The 23,613-nt window shown below is 39.0% G+C and overlaps 1 protein-coding gene across 1 annotated transcript in view; it reads right to left on the bottom strand.

Moving 5' to 3' along the window:
- Window positions 1–754: 754 nt before the first annotated feature.
- Window positions 755–23,613, bottom strand: part of LOC117290049 (WD repeat-containing protein 62-like) — a 57,834-nt gene continuing 34,975 nt past the window's right edge. Inside the window, exons 16-34 of the mRNA XM_033771294.1 lie at window positions 22,832–22,950; window positions 21,507–21,694; window positions 20,783–20,846; window positions 20,389–20,496; window positions 19,645–19,862; window positions 18,996–19,033; window positions 18,233–18,386; window positions 17,423–17,493; window positions 16,131–16,160; window positions 15,634–15,726; window positions 14,657–14,865; window positions 12,754–12,896; window positions 11,700–12,096; window positions 11,007–11,070; window positions 8,932–8,997; window positions 6,164–7,052; window positions 4,085–5,407; window positions 3,092–3,198; window positions 755–2,484 (exon numbers count right to left, since the gene is read on the bottom strand). Of these exons, the coding sequence (XP_033627185.1) occupies window positions 2,029–2,484; window positions 3,092–3,198; window positions 4,085–5,407; window positions 6,164–7,052; window positions 8,932–8,997; window positions 11,007–11,070; window positions 11,700–12,096; window positions 12,754–12,896; window positions 14,657–14,865; window positions 15,634–15,726; window positions 16,131–16,160; window positions 17,423–17,493; window positions 18,233–18,386; window positions 18,996–19,033; window positions 19,645–19,862; window positions 20,389–20,496; window positions 20,783–20,846; window positions 21,507–21,694; window positions 22,832–22,950 (4,737 nt within the window). The 3' untranslated portion in view covers window positions 755–2,028. The remainder of the gene's footprint in view (window positions 2,485–3,091; window positions 3,199–4,084; window positions 5,408–6,163; window positions 7,053–8,931; window positions 8,998–11,006; window positions 11,071–11,699; window positions 12,097–12,753; window positions 12,897–14,656; window positions 14,866–15,633; window positions 15,727–16,130; window positions 16,161–17,422; window positions 17,494–18,232; window positions 18,387–18,995; window positions 19,034–19,644; window positions 19,863–20,388; window positions 20,497–20,782; window positions 20,847–21,506; window positions 21,695–22,831; window positions 22,951–23,613) is intronic.

Here is a 23,613-nt window from a genome sequence, read left to right as displayed (position 1 = left end):
ATGTTTGATTAAAGATGCTATGTCAGATTTTTGGCCCCAAACATGTGAATGGTATTTCTAAGAGTATCACCAGCTCTAACAAATTTTTTTTTAACTTTTACTTTTAATGGTCAGGAACCATGACAACAATTTAAAACGTTTCTTATAAAACACATAAGAATTGGTCACGTGATTGTCGGGATCCCGACAAAAACTAATTTTGAGCACTTTATTTCACTGCTACTAATAACTGGCAAACTTTTTCGAGCAATGGCTCAAATGAAAGCGTGTAACTTTCTCGACCCCCTTCATAATACCTATTGAATTTTAAATCAAAATGTTTGGGTCAAATCAGCCAGAAATCTGACATAGCATCTTTAATTAGTACCCAGGTTCCTGTACAAGGTTATACACCGTTGGTATTATATTCATTAATCTAGTCATCGTAAACATCATTTACAAGTCTTCAATTTCTAAATGCCCGTATAAAAAAAATATCATATTGTCTTGAGCTGGTGGGATGCAAACTAGCTCATTTTAATAATTTGTATCGATTAGTAGCTACCTTTGGGTTTTAAGCTTGGGCGATATCACAATATTATCGAATATCGCGATACTAATTTGGAAACGATTTCGATATCAGATTGGTTTGGTTTTAATCGAAATATCGATATATTGTGATATATCGTGATATATCGCGATATATCGCAATATCGATTAAATATCGCAAAATCGCGATGTATTTCCTAGCTGAGACATCTTGCACCCCATAGGTTTGGAGTAAAACCAGAAGAATAGGTCATTAAAACACCTCTCTTATGCTATGACTGTCTCTTCTACAACTTTCAATGGGAGTTAGAAGACTGATGTCAAGTTTAATTAATCGCGATTATATCGAATATCGCGATATATTGTCGGCGATATATCGTGAATAAAATCAATCGATATCGCCCAAGCTTATTGGGTTTTATGTTATCCTAATTTATAAAACAAAATCTTAAAAGAGGTTGGTAGTGAATCTGAAATTTTAACAATGCTGAAAAAAAAAATTGCAAAATTTCTTTTTTTTTGGGAAGACGAATTTAACTTTGATACAAAATTCAAACAATAAGTTTCTGGTAAGAATAAATGTTTCACTGAACATCAAGTTTTGTATTTTGTATGCTGTTCATGTTCCAATTCTAAACTGACTTTCCGGCGGTGGGTGCAAGATTCGTAAGGCGGTGGTGAGAGACATTCCGGATTAAAATGTATTAAACCATTCTCGAAATGTTTGGAGGTTTGTTGAAAGGATGACATTTCAACCTTTTAGTAACCCCTGGAGTTATAGATTCCAAGGTGCTCTCAGAAACCATTTCCTAAGCACTAGAAAAGCAGATGAAAATAACTGGATTTCTTTAGATACAGAGAAAATAACAGCTACTTTTTTTTCTCAGAAAGATTGAAATTTCTCATGTTTGGTTAAGTCTATCTTTATAACTTTCTCTACTAACTGAAGGGGCAGTACAGTGCTTGGTAATTCTCTTTTAAGAATATAAGAATTCAAGCAGTGGAAATATATCTGCAGTACTTGCTTGTGTTTTGTCTTAGGACTTGTTTCTTTATAATGCAATCATTAATACTAGCAAGACAGTTAACCTGTCCCTGTTCATCATCTTCACACAGTCACATAGTGACGTGATACTGTTCTCGTCTTGTTGAAAGCCTTATTGTCCTACAGAGCAGGCTTCAAAGTTTGTATACCTGCAGTTGTTGCTTGTGTTTTGGGTAAACAGAATAAGAAATCAAATTGTTTAGTTCACTCTCTTTGGAGTTGTTGAGCATGAATACCAAGACAGTCAACCGGACCTGTCATTGTTCGTCATCTTCACATAGCCACAGCGAGACACAATACTGTCCCCCTCTTATTGCCAACCACAATGTCCTACAGAGCAGGTTCCAAAGTTTGTTGAGTCTCTGGCGTAGTAGTCCCTTCACTCACCGCATCTCCCATCTTCACACTGTCACAGCGTGACCCGATACTGTTTTCTTTTTGCCAACCGTAATGTCCTACAAAGCAGGTTCCAAAGTTTGTTGAGTCTCTGTCGTAGTAGTCCCTTCACTCACCTCATCTCCGATCTTCTGCCTAACGAGGGACACTAAGAGATCCGAGTAGTGGTCCAGCAGAGCAACAGCCGAAGTCGTCTCTCCCTCCACAGTCATTCCATTAGCCGGAGTCTTCTGACAGGATGCCAGGGAGGACTTCAGGGCGTTGATATCCGTCGGAGAGACCATTGACTGTCTGGTTGTAGGAATACCTGACGAAAAGGACTGTGGGACCTCGTCAAATGGCAGTGAGGTTTCACTGACATCGGACATGGTGTCGTCGGTTGTGACTGAAGGGTTAAGGAGATGCCGTTGTTGTCTGGTAGAGGAGATGGTAGAGGAGGCAGATTGCATCTGACTTAAAGTTGAGTTGAAGTAGTCGAAGAAATGCTGATGATTCTCACCTTCGGCAGAGCGAATCTATTCAACCAAATCAAAGAAATTGTCAAATGAACAGAAAACAAATATTGTATGCTTGATGCGATTAGTTTTTGCGGTGACCCACTGCAAAAAACAAGATTTGAACTGGGCTCTCGTCACCGGTGTTCCTGGCTGGATTGGCAGCATATTGTGCCACAGCACCTTGTAAACATTACATGGTGCTTAAGGATTAGGTCTTATATCTTAAAATTCGCCCCACTCCTTGCAGTAATAATACCTGCCGCTTTGTATCTGTTGGCAAAATGCATGTTATAAATACGGTTATTATTATTAATATTATTATTCGGTAGTTAAGTACTATGGACATTTGCTCAGGAATGTGAATACAGAAAAATATAGCACGTCTGCGTCCCATATCCAACGATAATGAATTTATCTGCAGGCAAGTTCGCCATACTATATTTACAACAAATTATGGGTATTTTTGTTTTCAAGGATTCTGTACAATCTGAATTTAAAAAGAAGTTTTGATTTCATAGAACATTATAACCTTCGTTAATTTTTTTTGGTCTCCATTTTAAACATGTGACTTGCAGTCTATTGTAGTCTTATATTTATGTATTATCTGAATCTTCCAGACGCTTACCTGATAACATAGATCCAGACATTGATCAAACGCTGTCTTCATTGTGTCCACTTTGGCCTTCATCATGTCAAAGGTCAAGGTTGGTGACCCCCCTTCAGGACTTGGAACTGGAAAAAAAAAATTCAATTTGATATTTATAATGTTTTGTTCCATTTTACAACTCTTTATGAATAAGGGAATAAAAGGGTAGCGACGAGTTCTTTCACGGCCGTTTAAAACAGGCAGGGTCGTTACCGTGTGATAAAGGTCAGAGCCGAAAGCGAGGGCCTATATCACATGGCAATGACCCTGCAAGGTTTTAAACGGCCATTAAAGAATGAGTCACTACTCTTTTATTCCCATTCATAAATGCCTTTTTGGTTAAAAGGCGTAATAAAGTAAGAAACTCTGTAAAACTTATCCGTTTCCGACGTGCTTGAGCTCTGCATGAACATGTACGATGTCCATGTGTTGCATTGTTATGACTGAGACGCCTATATCCGACAGTTTCTGGCTCCGTTCGTGCGTGTACAGTCTTGGTGCAACACGTTCTCAATTTCCTTTCACACACAGCCAGCCAACTCACCGACAGCGCCCGCATTGCCGTCCGCTCACAACCGGTTATAAACACTGGTCATTATCAAAGGTTTAAATATCCCCACGTGACGCGCTCTCCACCAATAGGAATAGCGAAACTGTCTGAGGTATTTATGAATCTTGATTAAAACACAACAATGACGCAAAATATCTGAGCTCAGTTTTACGGCTCTGTTTACCACCAAACTATGTGCTTGCGATCACCATTCTCTGTTCCCAGGCATGATATTTGATCCTTGGAAAAAAGTAGGACAGTCTTTTGGGGCACAAAGGCTGACCTACATGTACTTGTTCAGAAAGCGTAGGGTTTAAAAGACTTTTTAGGTTATTTAATCACAGCTTTTCTGATTGTTCTAAGAGCAAACACAAACCGGAAATCAGACTAAAGTGGGAAGATTATCGTGCTTGATTACATACCTCTTATCCCTGTGGCTTTACATGCATCCTGATCTATCGACTCACTCGTTGTTCCAGCAGCTTCCAAGACCTCTCTATCAAGATGATCTATTCTAGGTGATGAACTCCTCTCAACAGTCTCATTATTCAGTGAAGATCTCCTTCTGTCAGTCTGAGTTCTTGGTGAATGAGTGTTACCATCTTCAGAGTGGTTGGTTGTGTTATTATTATTAGAGGCATTAGTCTCACTGCTTTCAGACTTCTCTCGCCGACGTCTTCTAGGCACGGGTCTCACCAAGTCTTTCTTGGGTGACTCACCGTTTTGGTTAAACTCCACTTTGATGATAGGAGCTGATCCTTTCCTGGCAGTGCGTGGGGAGGCAGGGCGTGGTGATAAGGGGCGGGGTGATGTTGGGCATGGCGATGATGAGCGTGGTGGTGATGACCGCCTGGTTAAGTTCAAACTATTACTTCGTTTCTCCCGGTAGGCTGCAGCTGCCACTTTCCTCCTTGAGGAACGAGTTGAATCCACCTGAGAATGATCCGATGCTGAGACGGAGTCGCTGGAGGTCCTCTGATCCCCTGATGTAGCAGTCTCATTAGTAGGGGGTGGAGTGTTTGATGAGCTACGTTTCCGCTGCCTTAACTCCTCGACAGCTTTGGAAGCAGAGGACCTTCGACAGGTTCTGCTGCTCTTACAAACCGTTGTGCTCGTCGGTGGAGGCATTGCCAGTGCGTCACCACTATCTTTAGAGTTAGGTTCAATGTCTTGTTGAGACGATGCATCACTGGTTAACTGTGGAGAAGTTGATCGTGCGAGATCATCTGGGATCTGAGTTGAATCTATTTGGGAGACGGCTTCATTGATCAGTTGATCATTGCTTGTTTTGTCCGTCAACTCTATAGCAGATTCCGACTGCTGTTGAGTTTTCTCAACCAGCGAATCCTTTGCTGATTGCGTGTCCCCTGCCCTTGTGAACCTGGCAGTGACAGATTCGGTCTCAGGTGAAGTTTCTTCCGACTTGGACGGTTTGGAGCCCTCAACAGCACCTCCCAAGGAGGGTCTCTTTTTCTTCTTCAGCCTTGAGGGCGAGGAAGGAGGGGTGTCGTTCTCCTTCCGCGTGGATTTCTTGGCTCGAGAGCTAGTCGTTCCAATCTCATAAGACTTTGGCTTCAAGAGGTTGGGAACATTCGGAAGAACACGTTCTGTGCGAGCTCGATATTTCTCCCTCGCTGGACTGTTGGCTCGTATACGTTTCCTCTCAACGCTCTGACTACGAGGGTGAGTCTTTAGCACAATGTTGAAAGTGGGAGATTCAGTTCTGCCTTCTTCATCCTTGGATGCTGATAAAAAATGGACAGGAGAGGAACCCAAGAAATTAACAATCCTCAATTAAAATATTAATTGGTGGCCATTAGTAAAGTACTCTCCAAACTATGCTTACATTTTAAGATGCAAATGGTTCCAAATCATTATGAATGAGTAAACAATATTTACACTTTGTTTGACCCAACACATTGGGAAACAACAACCTTGTGAAATGTTAAGCTTAATCAGTGATCAGAGACCAGAGATCAATTGTTTCACTCACTTTAGAGACCATTATTTCTTTATGGTTTTCACAAATTGCCCAGATGTTGCTAATATTGTTTATTTCTTTAATCAAATTTTACAAGTAAAGATTTAATTTAGGCTTGTGTTTAGACATTGGGATACTATGTAAACATACTTCATTGGAAAAGTTTCATATCCGGACATGATCTTTACCTTTTTTAACCTCTTTACTTAAATGGATGTTGGTCAAACCTTCGGCCACCAAAGAGTTACAATAAACACAATTCTCTACCATGACCTTCCTTATTACATGCAAGTTGTGTAAATCTGTGAACATTTATTTTGTTCAATCCTACCAATGTGGTTTAGACCCTTTAATGCACACATAATGCATTCTTTTTACTGTCAAGTACCTACATTTCTTAAATGCAAACTTGCTGGTCTCACTGAAAAAGCAGCAAATCACAAACAACTTACAGCCAAGCCACGCAAGAAGTCTTGTCAAAGGACAGAATCCCACGAGACTCGACTAAAATCTCACTAACCTTCTCTAAGATCAGACATGGATGTTGCCTTCCTCATGGTCGTAACCGACGTCTGCTCTTTCCTGGCCTTCATCCTCTCTACCTTGCTCCTACTACCAGACGATATTGATCTACGACTCTGATGAGACTCATACTTAGAGGTCCTCTCCAAGTTCTCCTTGTTGGCCTTCTCCACTGCCTCAGTGGTATCCTTAGTCGAGGATCTTTTGCCTTTGATGATGGGCAAGTGCTCCGATGTTGTGGTGATGACGCTGGATTGGCTGTCCGAGCTGATGATGCTCTCTGAGCGGCTCGATGGACGAGAAATTGAAACATCAGTAAGAACATTCAAGTCGGACGCCGACACCTCCGTTACATCAAGCGAAGCTTGACCACTGTCATCAGTCAACGCTGATAATCTTGTATCAGTTTGATCACATGAAGGAATGTCTTCGTTTGTCGTCTGCGACTCTTTGGTTTCTAGGGTTTCATTAGATTCCTTTTCAACAACCTGTCTGGATTCTTCAGTCACGGTTAAGTCCTCCTTCACTGCCTCCTTCTCGTTGACGTCAGAATTCTCAAGCAACGTTTGCTGAGACTCGGTTTTGGCTTCGACAGTTTCCACAAATTTCTCAGAATCTTGTTCCTTGTTAATAACATCCATTGGAGCATCTCTCTCATTTAGTTCATGGTCCGTTAAGTCCGTGCTCTTGGCAGGTTCCTTAACAACCTCCACCTGTTCAATGTTCACAGGCATCTCGCCTTCTTTGGAATGTTCCTGACTACTGGCAGTTTGGAGGGATTTCTTTGGTGATGTGGGCGTTAAGTTAGGGGTAGTTGTTGTAGTGGAGGAGGAAGATGATGAGGATGTTGTAGACTTACTACTAAGGGATAACGATTTCCATCCCATCTAAAAATGGAAAGATCAGCAGTTGTTGTTAAGATGATGAAGCCCAAAATATATTCTGTTCCTTAAACAGGTAATCAATATTAAATTTTTTTATTTTTTTTGGGGGGGGGGGGTGGTTGATATTGGGAGGTTTCATACAGGGTTGGTAAAGATAAAAAACATCCTTGTGTAATTTCAGTTTGAAAGCTTATCGAATTATGAATTTCATACTGGAATTTCATACTAGAACATTTTTTTCTGTGATATATTTCCCCCTGAAATGAAGTCATATACAGGAAAAATGTAAATGTAAACCTTTAAAGCATTTCTTTTTTAAAAGCAAGTTTTTAAACCAGAAGCTAACTTTGGTTAGGACAATGTATTTACATGCTGAAAATTGTGCACGGTTTTCCAGCATTTTTCCTACTTTCACTGGGTTGAGCCCAAATTGTTACAGGTTTGTAATATGGCTGATCACACAGAACATAGTCTGCGACTTTTTTAGTCAGTTCAACCAATCCTGTATAGACGATGTGACCTCTGACATCACACGAAAACCATAACATGATTCGCGCGCATACCGCCGGGCAAAACCTTTGTGTTTTGGCAGCCAGCTAGAGAGTGTACGCAATCTTACTATGACTACGCAACTCAGTGCCCGGCGAAACATGACGTATATAGTGTTTTGTCAACATCGTCTATAATAACTCCTTTAAAGCCATTGGACCCTTTCGGTACAGAATTTTTTTTTAAGTTTACAGATGTACAAATACTTTACAGGGTTTACAGAATGTAAAGGTCAAAGACTTTACTTGAAATATTATTCCATGAAATGCTTTACTTTTTGAGAAAACATTCAAACAATATCAATTCTCGATATCAAGAATTACGGATTTATTTTAAACACATGTCATGACACGGCGAAACGCGCGGATACAAGGGTGGGTTTTCTCGTTATTTTCTCCCGACTCAGATGACCGATTGAGCCTAAATTTTCACAGGTTTGTTACTTTATATAGAAGTCGTAATACACGAAGTGTGGGCCTTGGACAATACTGTTTACCGAAAGTGTCCAATGGCTTTAAGAAATTGCAAAATAGTGGTACAACAATCAATAAATAACAACACTTGACTAGTGGTGGTTTCATGTTTCCTCCCAAACAAATTACAAGGCTAAAAGTTTCTAAATGTGCTAAAAAGTAAAATAAAATCATGCATTCGTCCCTGTAGCTACAAATACCCAAACCAGCAAGCAGCCACAACCCACAAGCAGTAATTAGCATTCCACTACCCCATCATGAAACACATAAACAGCACGTCATGCATATTGAACTGCCAACCTTAAATCAGCACCAAGAAATAAATGGAATGCAAAGAAATCAAAGCATGCTTGAAAAAAGATTCAAAACAAACTGCAAAATATTACAGCAGAAGAATCAAAACCAATTTCAGTTGTGCTTAGTGTTTAGATTAGATTTTTGGGGAAAATCCTGCTACTTGATTAAAAAAAATCAAGCTAAACGCGACTACGCGTAAATTTTATAAAAACATGTGATTTGTGTATACAAAATTAATCAAAAACATTTGACAAAAGTGTTTAAATGATGCAAACTGTGCGCTGTGCATGTGCAAGGTGCAATGGATTGAAATGAAGAGTTAATTCCAGACTCAAGAATACCTTCATCATATTATTTGATTTTCTAAATCTGGTAAAATATCCCATTTCAAAAGGTTCAATGATATTGATTCTGTCAAATGAGTGCAATTTGAGTGAATGTGATGTTGTGCTGAGTACTAAAGGATGCCATTCCGCTTGAAAAAAACACCCCACCGAGAAGGGCAGCGCTCAAGCATGGCGCTCGCTGGGTCAACGCATCAATCCTTGACCTTTGACACTTACAGATTGTAGTCTCCGTCTAGTCTCATCTACAGCTCTAGCCATGACGTCCTTGCGACGTTGAAGGTACTAATGATTGAGATGGAAAGATGAGTAGAGAAAGAGAGAGAGGCAATGATTTGTGCACTGAGAGGACCATGATCTGGTCATGTTATCCCTCCTGGCTCAGAGCTCATGAATCACCCCCAACCTATGATGCAAGAGGCAGTTAGTGTTTCATAATAGGCATGATGTTTGGTCCTTGGAAAAATAGTAGGTACATTTTGTCTAGTACAAGGGCTGGCCTACTTGTTACACAAACTGTGGCCGATAACCAAGTTTGCTGGTAAAGCTAGACTTGATAAATAGAAAAGATGTAACTTATTTCTTTTTAGCATTACCAGAAATAAAATGCATTTGCAGCTAGATTTAACTAATAACGGATTGCTTTATCAATCACACTTAGTCAGGGTGGAGCGTATCCAAGACAAGCCAATGTTTACTAGCAAAAAAGCTTAAGTTGCCAGCTTTTCACCGAGTTAATAACAGTTGGAAGTTTAAAAGCACCCTGAAAAGCTACCACCCTGTATTAGGGTTTCAAGCAATTCTATTTGTTAATAAAAAGCTTTCCATCACCCCACTGCTGTAAAAATGAAAAACATTCAAACTATTTCAGTATTTACGGTTTACGTTTTAATTTTTTCATTGAAGACAAAACCTGGCAAACTCAAAACATAGAAAAAGATACTAAAAGAAAAACCCACATCAATCAATGAGCGCAACTACAAATGAACACAGATTGCCAAAAACCTGCTCAGGCTAAACTCAATCCACTAAAACTAAATGAATAAATGAGCGAAAGGACTTCAACCATTCAACTCTGATCACTGTAACAAAAAATACACTCTGCAATCAACAACCACGATGCATCAGAGAACATGTCATAAAGAATCACATGCAATGAGTCAAACAAAATGATGAGCTTTTATCAAAATGGTGAGATTTTATTTCTTAAAGCATTCTGTTGATAAATCGCAACAAAACATGGGGGTGGCAATGAACAAGTTCAGATGAGGTAAGAAAACATCTGAGTATCAGCCCAAATCAGTGAAAACTCACTGTACAAGGTTCCGTGAAAACTCACTGTACAAGGTTCAGTGAAAACTCACAGTACAAGGTTCCGTGAAAACTCACTGTACAAGGTTCAGTGAAAACTCACAGTACAAGGTTCAGTGAAAACTCACAGTACATTGTTCAGTGAAAACTTACAGTATATTGTTCAGTGAAAACTTACAGTACAAGGTTCAGTGAAAACTTACTGTACAATGTTCAGTGAAAACATACTGTACCATGTTCAGTGAAAACTTACTGTAAAATGTTCAGTGAAAACTTACTGTACAATTTTCAATGAAAACTCACAGTACAAGGTTCAGTGAAAACTCACTGTACAAGGTTCAGTGAAAACTCACAGTACAAGGTTCAGTGAAAACTCACTGTACAAGGTTCAGTGAAAACTCACAGTACACTGTTCAGTGAAAACTCACTGTACAATGTTCAGTGAAAACTTACTGTACAATGTTCAGTGAAAACATACTGTACAATGTTCAGTGAAAACTTACTGTACAATGTTCAGTGAAAACTTACTGTACAATGTACAGTGAAAACTTACTGTACAATGTTCAGAAAGTATGCAAATCAGTCTCTTGTAGAAAAAAAACTGTCATTTTGATTAACTCATTGCATGGCTATGTATTCAAGAAACACATACAAACATGAAGTCGTTACTAACAGGCCTGGAATTTCATGAAGTGCGGGGGAGGTCACTGTCTCTGTTGCTCGGGTATTTTGCCCATTGACACCGAAGCGACCTTTGCAAAAGTGGAACCCTCCACAGATGAAATTTCAAAACCTGTGTGAACCATTGGAATCTTTTCTTCACATTGTTCAATTTACTTAATAGTAAAACTGCATCAAATTACAAGAAAACACTTTGCTTAACATATTCAGCATATGGACAATCTAAAAAAAAGACTCCACAACAAGCACATCTCAAAGTGTCACAAAAACAGAAAGGCAAGCACATGTGATTCTCCTCTTACCACTTGAGCCGTGACTCCGCCCACTGATGATGTTGGCATCTTGTGCATACTTGACGCTATACTCCTTGAGAACAGAAAAGTTAATCCAATCAAATCATTGATCTTCACAAGTTATATTAAGATCAATTGAATATAAATCAACCCCTTGTAACAACATCACATATAGCTAAGGTTCGTCATGCTTATCACTTAATGGTAATTGGTCAGACACTGCATCACCTTAAAGGCGTGCTAAACTGTATAATACACAGGAGCATCGACTCCCAAAACAGACAACCAAGAATAGTGTGATGATGTTATCAGGGCCTAATTTCATAGAGCTGCTTAAGCAGAAAATATTGCACAACAATTTTCTGTTAAGCAGAAATGAGCAGGATATCAGTCACAAATTGTACATGTGACATGGTTGTTTGGCTGGTAACCTTATTCTGGTAAGCATAATTTTTGATATGCTTAGTTACATGTTGTGCTATGAAATTGGGCCCTGGTGAATTTGGAAGAATACATCTTACTATTGAGAGTTTCTGTACCTGCAAAAAGTTGCTTTCTCAAACATTAAACAGTTACTTTTAAAATGAAGAGCAATAATAGCTTGGTTTCCAAGCAGATGTAAACTACAGTATGCCCTTATTTATCAGTTGGACTCAAACTCTTTGGTTTATGCAATTCTTTTTTTCAATGGTTCAAACTTACTTGAGATGACTCGACTGCGACCTTGACAGGAACTTGGATGAGATACTCAGCCGATGCTGCATACCGTTACTGATCCCCACCGAGGCAAAGCCCGACTGAAGCTGCTCCAAACACTTGCCGAACTTCTCCTTCTCAGCGAAGGTGAAGTTGGTGTGCAGGAAACTCTCTTCATCTTTGTCCTGATCGGGACTGGGTGAATCCTGACTTGTGGTGGCGCTCTCCGTGTTATTGCCGCTAGTGGAGGGGCTCGTTGAGGAGGAGGGGTCATCATCCATGGAGGGTTTGGATTCTTCTTCTACTTCCTCCTCCTCCTCCTCCTCTTCTTCTTCATCTTCATCTTCTTCTTCATCTTCACTTGTGCCAAGACTTACTGGATCGGTGCTCTCAGATCCCTCAGCTACATATTTTAAGATCATGAAAAATAGGAGATGATAATAAAAACGTCGTAGGTACGAATCCCACCCAGTAATATGCCTGTTTTTTTTTCCAAAGAACTCGGCGAAAGTACTGAGTAATATTGCTAATACCAATCGATGTTCGGATAAAACCAAAATTAATAATAATTAACAAATAAAATTTCACTTTCTTGGGTGAAAACAATTCAGGCAGACTAATGATCAGCAATGGGGCATTGATTGACCAATGCTATGGTTTTTGAGATTGGCAATGTATACCTGTGGTTTTTGGATCCGTTTGATTATTTAATCCTATGTAAACGTGGACATAAACAATTAAACTATCCTGTGAAAATTTCATTTTAAAAGACAGATATCGCAACAAAATCTGGAGCGGTTATGTCCATGCAGGAAGAGTTATCCCAATAGGAATACACAATCTGAGAAAAGGAATGACAGTAGCGCTTCTCATATTATCTTAAATTTGTTGTTTCTATACTATCTTTCCAAGGGGTTTTAAACCGGTCACTTGAGACTGGGCGGCCCAGGAAAGAGTTAATCATTCCTAGATCCCATGAACACAAAATATGACTTTGCTAACAATCTATGCTCATCTATTTAGAATTTTCACAGCCTAAACATCGAGTGTCAACCCTAACCTTTAGCAAGATCTTCATCCTGAATGACCCGACTATTTCTTGGACTCTCCTTCTCCTTCTGCTCATGTTTGATGAAGGATCGAGCTCTTCGTCTCTGAAGCTCCTCCATGCTGGACGTAGACTCCGTCACCAGAAACTGCAAACTGAAGAAACAAACTCATATATATAAACTTTATATAAGCCGTTTATTTTTATGCACAGAACACTACCAACTATTGATCACTCACATCTTTGGCTAAGAAGTTTTTAAATTCATTTCACATTTATTTCCATACTGTAAAACATAAAGCATTACAGAATGCATATACAATGTATAAGCCAACAGAGTAGTATAAGGTTTATACAGTCAACGAAAAGGAACAGTATGGAGGCCAATTTGATCAGCCAAGGCATGTAGTAATCAGCCTGTGGACAGAGACAAGACAAACAGACAGACAGAGACAAGACAAACAGACAGACAGAGACAGTATGGAGGCCAATTTGATCAGCCAAGGCATGTAGTAATCAGCCTGTGGACAGACAGAGACAAGATATACAAACAAACAAAGACAAGACAAACAGACAGACAGAGACAGTATGGAGGCCGATTTGATCAGCCAAGGCATGTAATAATCAGCCTGTAGACAGATACAAGACAAACAGACAGACAGAGACAAGACAAACAGACAGACAGAGACAGTATGGAGGCCAATTTGATCAGCCAAGGCATGTAGTAATCAGCCTGTGGACAGAGACGAGACAAACAGACAGACAGAGACAAGACAAACAGACAGACGGAGACAGTATGGAGGCCAATTTGATCAGCCAAGGCTTGTAGTAATCAGCCTGTAGACAGACAGAGACAAGATAAATGGACAAACAGAGACAAGACAAACAGACAGACAGAGACAGTATGGAGGCCAATTTGATCAGCCAATGCATGTAGTAATCAGCCTGTGGACAGAGACAAGACAAACAGACAGACAGAGACAAGACAAACAGACAGACAGAGACAAGACAAACAGACAGACAGAGACAGTATGGAGGCCAATTTGATCAGCCAAGGCATGTAGTAATCAGCCTGTGGACAGAGACAAGACAAACAGACAGACAGAGACAAGACAAACAGACAGACAGAGACAAGACAAACAGACAGACAGAGACAGTATGGAGGCCGATTTGATCAGCCAAGGCATGTAGTAATCAGCATGTGGACAGAGACAAGACAAACAGACAGACAGAGACAAGACAAACAGACAGACAGAGACAAGACAAACAGACAGACAGAGACAGTATGGAGGCCAATTTGATCAGCCAAGGCATGTAGTAATCAGCCTGTGGACAGAGACGAGACAAACAGACAGACAGAGACAGTATGGAGGCCAATTTGATCAGCCAATGCATGTAGTAATCAGCCTGTGGACAGAGACAAGACAAACAGACAGACAGAGACAAGACAAACAGACAGACAGAGACAAGACAAACAGACAGACAGAGACAGTATGGAGGCCAATTTGATCAGCCAAGGCATGTAGTAATCAGCCTGTGGACAGAGACAAGACAAACAGACAGACAGAGACAAGACAAACAGACAGACAGAGACAAGACAAACAGACAGACAGAGACAGTATGGAGGCCGATTTGATCAGCCAAGGCATGTAGTAATCAGCATGTGGACAGACTGAGACAAGATAAACGGATAAAAAGAAGACGTATGTATAGGAACATGACAACTTACAAACATCAACAACGATAAAATCAGATGTATATTATGAAAAAGAACAAATGATGATATACCTGGTAAAGCAGTCAATGGAAAGAAAGCTTTGTTATATACTGTACTTGCAAGATAATGCCTCTTTTGACTAAACCAAAGTATGATTTTTTAGTAGGTTGATACTTGTTAATAAAATACTCAAGATACCTCTCTGGTGATGTAATGGATTCCTCACTCGGTGGATAAATGATGACCTCATTGGCCTCTTCTTCTTCTTCCTCTTCAGCTTCCTCATCGAGCTTAGCAGAGCCTTGGTCATCGTCGGGCGTATCTGGGCTCATCAGTGCATCGGTGGGATGACTGGTGGGTGGTAGGAAGGGGTCACTACCACGGGAAGAGGTCACAAACCCTTTTAACTGTGGAAAGATATAATTTACAAAAACTAAACTATTAACCCACTACTAGCCTCTGCTACTAAACCTATTAATCTTGGAGAAGTGTTGGTTACTGCCTAGCATACATTCATGCCCATTTTTAAAAAGCTGTTTATGGGTTAGCATAATTCATGATTTCTGTGCAACAGAATTACGCTCAACTAACTAACCAGCTAAATACCATATCACATTTCCGCTTAAACACAAATTATTAAGCAATCTTTTTGATATTTTTCTATGATTGGACCCAGCTTAAAAGAACTGGCAGCAAGCTACGTGTAGCATGCCTTTTATTTTTTGTACGGCAGCTAGCTGCTTATAAGCAGAGAAATATCTGCATAAACGCTTTAAGCAATTAGGCGCTTGGTTCACTTTCATGGCACTACAGCCAAATTCTTTGCTTACATACATTACAGGGGGCTATTTGTAAAAGAAAAATTTTTTTGTAAGCAGCATCATGAAACAAGGTCCTGTGTGGCAGGAGATTCTGTCTCTCCAGTTGACAAACTGTGTACAAACTTCTTCTGATAGCGCCCTCTTGTGAATCAATCTCCTTCAGCCCATGTTAAGTTCCAATGTGGGGGAAAAAATCTACGGGTTACAGATTTCCCCTGGACTGGCAGTTTTCCTTCAGTTGTAAGACTTTTGCTCAGTCTTTAAAGTTCAAATTAAAAATTGTTTATCACATTCAAGTGAGATATTTGTGGGTAGTTGTTTAGTAATAAAGATAAAGATAAGTTGGTGGCTTACCAATGGATTTGAAATATTGACTTGCTCTTCCAGACCAGCTAGTCCTTCCTCTGCAGACACAAATTCATCCGCTTCTTCAATTGTAAGGGTGTTCTGATAACAAGATCGTAAGAAAAACTATAGTACTTAACTTGTGGGTACATCCGTGTATAAAACTCTTCAAGGAAAATGTTAGCTCTGAGAAGGGCCGGGGTGGTGTTGCGTTTCACTTCATACTCTGCTCATATAGACTGTGCAAGTCTCGCACGAATCGGAACGAGAAAGCACATCAAACAAAAAAACTGTATTCTTTCTTTAAGACACTGGACACTAATGGTAAAATTGTCAAAGACCAGTCTTCTTACTTGGTGTATCTCAACATATGCATAAAATAACAAAGTCAAGTTTTGTTCTCGGTTTTTCTTTGCTATTTTGTTGTTGTTTTGATTTTATAATACATGTACATCAAAGGATAATCGTTTCATAATAACACACTTAACAGTTGACCAAGTTCATACCTGAATTTTCTCTGCTTCAGCAAGGGCAGCCTGAAATCAAGAAATCAAAACTTAGGTCAAAGTTTTAGAAAATTTTCCTGATACTTCATGTTTAACATTTCAAAATGTTAAATTAACTTTTCAGAAAATACGCAATGACTTAAGAAAACCTAACAAGACCTAGGTGCTCTTGACTATTTCAATACTAATAAGGGGTTGACCCAATTCACTCCATGTCATCATCATCACAATGGTCTTGGTTGTGCCATTTTGAGAGTCAATGTCCCTGTGTGTTATACAGTGTAGTGTGCATTCTAGGTAACGCAACCTTTACATACCAACAATATTTTGACTGCCAAAGTGTGGCAGACAGTTGCCATATTATATCAAATTTATCAAATTGGAATCTTTTTAGTGCACACAGGGAAAACAATTTCCACTTTTTACTTGTAATCTGTGATGAAATAAATAAATTGAACTGAATTGAATTGAATTGACTATGTGACTTTGGTGCAAGGGTTAAGTACGTGTATTAACCAACATATAAAAAAAAGTCACCGTCAACTAGACAGTAATCATGCTCCCACAATTTCAAATAATATAGTTGGTGCTTTTTATTAGAGGCAAATCGTGCTAAACTTTCATTGAGATAAACTGTATAATTGTCAACAATCTCAGTTGATTTGATCGAGAGTTCTGTAAAAGTGTGTCAAATGCAAGGATTAAATTAGGTGAAATTATGAACTTAATAATGAAAAACCCAGATAAACGGACAGACAGTAAATTTTAAGTGAGGATGAGGTTCTGTTTTAACACACGAATTATACATGCCAGACTAAAACAAAAAACATTTCAAATTTTATATAAAATTTAAAAAAACGTGCAGAAAACTCTTTGAAATATGGCTAACAATTTAAACCTCTGTTAACCTTCACCAAAAAGAAACTGAATAGAACAATCAAATCGAACTGTTTAAACAAAAATTTATTGAAGTAAAGCTTGGGTCGATTTCACAAAACTCTTCCTAGCTTAGGATCGCTCCTAGGATTTAGGACGAGTCTTAGCCTTAAGATCGATCCTACTTAAGACTGACCCTCGAAACTACTTCAAATGCTTGCAAGTGTCTTGGTTATTTCTCATCATGCATTCTCCGGGTTAGTTGTAACACTCTTCCGCCGAATCCAAAACTTACCAAATTTCATAACATGTCAGTAGGTCAGTACGAACTATAAGGTGCAGCAGTAGTAGTACGAGGGGTAAGTTGAACGCCACACATCAAGAAACGTTGGAAGATAAACTAGAGTAATACTTACAGAATGAAGAAGAGCAAAATGTCTTACTTGATCTGCCAAGGCTTCTGGTTCTACCGTGTAGCGTCTTCGATCTGATACCAAAAATGGAAATTTAATCGAGTTTAATATTCAAATTCAATTCTTAAATTAAGTCATGGGAACTTATAATACATCTTTCTGAGACAAAGCAAATGGCAGTTCCTAATCCAAGACTATCATGATGAATTCAATCATATATCAGTACTGTCTATCTCTTTTAGTATGGATCCTTTATTTTACAGTGGTTGTAAGAATAACAACATAACCAAGCTTAAGTCCTAGAAGGCAGAATAAGTTCTTTATCTTACAGTGGTTGTAAACAAAACAGCATAACAAACTGACAAAGGTCAAGTCCTAGAAGTGGTTGTAAAAGTATACTATAACCAAGGAAAAGTACTAGAATGCACCATAGATCCCTTATCTTACAGCAGTTGTTAAAGGAACACGTTGCCTTGGATCGGTCGAGTTGGTCTTTAAAAAACGTTTGTAGCTGTTCGCTATAAAATGCATATGGTTAGAAAGATGTTGTAAAAGTAGAATACGATGATCTAAACAAATATACATGTACCTCGAAATTGCGTGGTTCTCCTTTTACCTCGTCGACTAACACGGTCGACCATTTATGGAAGTCAAATTTTTTACCCCTTAGATGGCCGACCGCGTTGGTTGAGGTGCTATAGTAAGGTCTACCGGATCCCAGTGCTACTAACTAAATTTTAAAAATCTAATTCTTAAATTAACTATGTTAAAAGACCTCTCTGCCCCCCCCCCCCCCACAGCTGCTATTCATACCGATGCATTCTTCCATCTTGAGCTCAATGTCTCGGTGTGCGTCCCATTCAGACTTGACCTTGAAGCCCTTGGAGTCCAGACGTTGAGCCCAGCGACCTCTTGGCTGGGTGGGGTTACTGTAGGTTGTTGGGCTGGGTATGTCCTCTCCACACACCTGGTCAAAGATCAAACAAACATCCATCTTTAGAAATAGCGCCATAGATTGGAAATTAACTACCTTAAAAACTTTATTGTGAGAAGAACTGTTGAAAGTATAAACTATTTGGAGAAAGGGGTACCTTTGCAGTACATTGGTATGGAAAATTGTCCACACAAAAAAACATGTGAATCTGAGAAATGATTTATGAATGAGTTGTTTTTCTAATTTCTGAGCATTAGTGTCCGTTAGTGAATGGTATGGCTAGAGATGCGGTTGGTACCCACTGTCACCTTGCTAAATGTGGATGAATGCGACATGCTGTTTTCTGCTCAACAAGAAGACAGCGTATTCGGCTGAAACGTTCGGGCATGGCCTCATCATGCACCCGTATAAAGTGTACTGGCTCTAGAGAACTCAATTCAAGTTGTGTATTAGCAACAGTACTGCCCAATGGAATCGTCTTTGTCACTGAACTCAAATGCAATGTCCCTAATGATTAGAAAGACTGTTATTCTAATTGTTGTGTTTATCTACTTTTTGATGAACCGGCTCTTTTCAATTCTTGGGAATTTCTCAGCTTAGTAGCAGTAACTAATCAATGTATATATGAGCAATAATTATTACCTGCTTCTTCGCCCACAGAGGAAGGTCTGCTGTGCTTTCTATTGGGAAACAATAGTTTTCAAATTATGTTTACTTTGTGTTTTTTAATTATATTTCATCATTACTACAAGTGATATCAATAATAGATTTTTATCAGCACTTTTAAACATTGTATCAAAGTGCCTCATCACTGCCCCTGTTCATTGGGCCCTTAAGCTTTCCTGAAACTTTCTAAACTCCTTTGGAGTATGCAGCACCAGCAGCCAAGTTGGTGCACTGGTAGCTAATCATTCATCACAATAGTCTCAACCCACACCGGTACCCATTTACTCCCGGGTGATTAAAAGCAAATAGTCCATGTCTTGCCCATGAACACAAGTGTCACAACCGGGACCCACACTATGATATAATGTTAAATGTGTACAACTAAGGATATAACAAAAATACCTCAATAAAGGTGGACTCTGTGAAGTCAATGAAAACATTTTAGGGGGAGAGACCACATCAAGTAGAAAAAAAACATTAATCATGACCACCCTCTAAGTTCATACTCCTTGTAGCAATGGTGAGACCAATATTATTGACTTCTGACGCAGTCTTCTATTTTCATAATCCTAATCCTAAGGATTATGATCCTAATCCTTAGGATTCTTTCTATAATCTGACTTACGTAGTTTAGGCTTGGCTTGCCAGTCCGTCTGATCTTCTTCTTCATCATCGTCGTCTTCCTGCTCATCAATAATAATCTCCTCCTGCTCAGGGTAGTTGGCGCCCCCTGTGACTGATGCCATGGCTCTGCTGTTATTTATATTATTGTGTCTTGTCTCTGTGGCAACAGCGCCAGGGTCCCCCATTAGCTCAGGAGGGACTACGTACGTGCCTCGCCTACTGCAGACAAAACAGAACCACAGCAACGCAAAATCAGACTTCTGGGACCAATTTAATAGAGATGCTTAAGCATAAAAAATATGCTTACAAAAAATGAGCTGATCAGCCAAGATACTATGTCATTTGTAACATCTCTGACCGGTATCCTGTTTATTTTTGCTAAGAAGAGAATTGAATAGCATGTTTTCTGTAAACAATTCGATATCATGCACTGGGGGTTTGTAAGATATTCACACTATGCCAGCGCCAGCCTGCAATATTATATATCATGATATTATATGACATGGTGATTCTATCTACACTGTACACATTTTATTCTCTGCACAGTTGTGCAATTCTACACAACCCGAGCAGTTGAATGGTCCCAAACAGTAGGTCAACTCGATGGAAAATTATTCCAAAAGTAGGAGGGTTAAGCTGTTATGACACCTTCAGACCGATGCTGTGTCCAAGGATTAGGTTCCAAACATCTGATTCCAAACATCTGATTCCAAACATCTGATTCCAAACATCTGATTCCACTCACCTGAGTTGTGGATATTGAGGGGTCTCCTGCATATGCTGACCAATCTCACTCAGTCTTTCCTTCATGTTGTGGGTGAAGCCCCATGGTAATCGCCACACAAAGATACACCTGAAAAACGAGTATTTTATTTTTGTAAAGGTTATTACACACTCATTAACACTATTAGCAGCGATGACAGGATGAATATTGAAGGCAAACACACAGGGTGAGAATTAAAAAATATCTAAAAAAGCACAAAGCAAGCACACAGTCAGAATCATGCTAAACTATCCCCCTTTTTTTCATTTTTACTTATATTTTATACATGTAACATTTCACATTTGAAGGTTTTTCTTTTCACAAGTTGGCTTTGAATGGCTTTGAAATGAACCATTTGGGGTAACTTGTCACTTACCCATCACCCGATGTTGAGATGAGGTGCTTACAATCATTGGTGAATTTAATTCCTGTTACCAACTCTGCAAACATGAGGGGAGAAAATGTGTGGTGTTTACTTTAATTCGTAAAAACAATTCTCAATTAATTTAAACATATGATTATCTACCTTCAGACATTTACTTGATTCGAATTACAATTTGAGACGAGAATGTAAATTAGAGGGTGCTTCCATTTGAAAATAAAATTATAGAATTGTTTGCTGCTTCAAAAAAAGTTGCCAGCATCTTTCTCAAAGTTTTTTTGATTTGTTCTTCTCATATTGTTAAAAGCTCCTTGCGGAATACCTGGTCTTTAGAATTTCCATATGGAGTCCTTTTATTTTCCCTTTTTTTGTTTTGTCGTTGGTCTGCATAAGGTACTTAAAATGAGCAAAATACCATCCGTTACAGACAGGCACTGCAAATTCCGAAATAAGTACATGAAAAATTCAACGTCGCAAACAGGAGGGACTGACCTCTCTAGAAGTCGAAAGATCGACTGTTGCAGTCGGTCGAAACAACTCTGGAGTGTCTTGGTTTCAGATGTCAATCTTTTCATGAGCCAAGCAAATTTTATTGGTATATTTAGGTCGCCTGTCTGAAACCAAAATTTATTTTGAGTCGACCTGGAGTCGTTTTTAATCTATTTGGTTTGGCGCGACTCCGGAGCGCCTGTCTGATACGGGTGTATGACCAACTCACCAGAGTGACCAACCATAGTAGCAACACACTCTCCTGAATAGAAGTCAAATAGCGCTACACTCTTATCAGAGCAGCTTGTAGCTATGTACATTCCAGATGGGTCTACCTCCACTCTAATGAGTGTACCATCTTCAGCTAAGGAACCCTTGTATGTCCTCTTCAGTTTGCCTGTCACTGCATTGTGAATTCTGGAAAACAATAGATCAAGATATAGCTCATTCGTCACTTGTACTAATCATTCATCAACAATGATGGGTGCATTTAAAAAATTCACACAATGTTTCTTTACATACAAAATGCATCTATAATACATTTGAATGTTTTGATTGTTCAATTTTATAAGTATTTCTTTTGGTGGTCTTAAAGACCTGCTTGAACGAAAAATGTCAAGTCGTGAACTTTGCTGAATTTCACTTCAAATGTTTTCAATTAATAAGGAAATCGAGTCATATGATTATAAATAGATTTCAATTGTGTAAAAAAAAACCAATCATTTCGAACGCCCTTATCCAACGCTTTTCTGAGAGATTTGCGAAATGCCCCGTTCCGTAATCACTCTCAAAACGCCATAGTTGGCAGCTCCAATTTGTAAAGCCGCTTTGTTGCAGCGTGGAGGTAAACAAAGCAAACTCCCACAAATGACGTCAGCGGCATTGTCCTTCGACGCGCGCTCTTAACAGCAGAAGTGTTTTTAGTTTTTCAAAACCTTTAGGTTGGGGCCTGATTTTTTAATCGATAATTACGAAAAATTCAGAAGTGAACACATATCAAAATTTCATTAAAAGGGTGAACAAGTGCATTATAAACAAGTAACAATACCATTTCCGTTGAAAACATTCCGCTCAGGTAGGTGTTTAACCAAGTGAGGTCTTTCCTACTTATTTTTCCCCATAACATACATGCAACAAATGTGGGTCAGTTTCTTCCAAGGTCCTCCCCTCTTTTTTTCCTTAAACTTTTCAATCCTTTTATATTATTTATTTTATAACACATCCAATAACAGGATGGATAGAAAACAAGAAGAACTTTCTGTCTTAGATGTGGGAGAAAAAAACCCTAATAGACAAAAACCCATGCAACCAGGTAGGGGCTGAAACCATAATCTTCATGCACTGCTCCAAGGTCTGAGGTGGGATTCGAACCGTGGTCCACAGAGCTGAAAAGCAGGGAAAGAAACCGCTGAACCAACCTGACCCCTTTTAATACAGGCAAATAATAATTACCTCATTTGTGCCTATTTGAAGATAAAACATTTTGTTTTCTAAATCCGAGAATCTGAGAGGAAAAGATTGATGTCTCTTAGCGGAGAATAATCCCATACTCACCTGATATTTCTGTCTTGGCAGGCAGTGGCAACATACTTTTCAGTCGGGTCTACAGTTAAGTCATAGATGGTTGTCTTGCCAACAACGTGGTGGTTACGGATAAACTCAAAATCTGGATTCTACGAGAATATAAGAAAAGATACAGCAGTGAATTCTCTTTTCTAAATTGGAATAAAAAAAAAACAATTGTATCAGCGGGGTTGAGATTTTAAATTGTTGTAATCAAAACCTTGTCTTTACATGGGATCAGGCATACTGTCAAACTCAGAATCCGACAGTTTTTGAGTCATTCACATTGTATTGAATTTTGATAGAAAGGAAGAATCCTACTAAATCACCAAGCAGTATTACGGCAGTACTATGGATTAAAGACACTGGACACTATTGGTAATTGTCAAAGGCTAGTCTTTGCAGTTGGTGTATCTCAACATACGCATAAAGTAACAAACCTGTGAAAATTTTAGCTCAATCGGTCGTCGAAGTTGCGAGATATTCATGCAAGAAAAAAACATCCTTGTCGCACCATTGTCACACGAAGTTGTGTGCTTTCAGATGCTTGATTTCGAGACCTCTAATTCTAAATCTGAGGTCTCGAAATCAAATTCGTGGAAAATTACTTCCTTCTCGAAAACTACGTCACTTCAGAGAAAGCTGTTTCTCACAGTGTTTTATACTATCAACCTCTCCCAATTACTCGTAATCAAGAAAGGTTTTATGATAACAATTATTTTGAGTAATTACCAATAGTGTCCACTGCCCTTTATGTATTAATATATTTGAAA

This window comes from Asterias rubens, chromosome 1 (assembly GCF_902459465.1).
Source record: "Asterias rubens chromosome 1, eAstRub1.3, whole genome shotgun sequence".
Taxonomy (NCBI): domain Eukaryota; kingdom Metazoa; phylum Echinodermata; class Asteroidea; order Forcipulatida; family Asteriidae; genus Asterias; species Asterias rubens.
The sequence above is the reverse complement of the archived record's forward strand: the minus strand, read 5'-3'. Positions and strand labels throughout refer to the sequence as shown.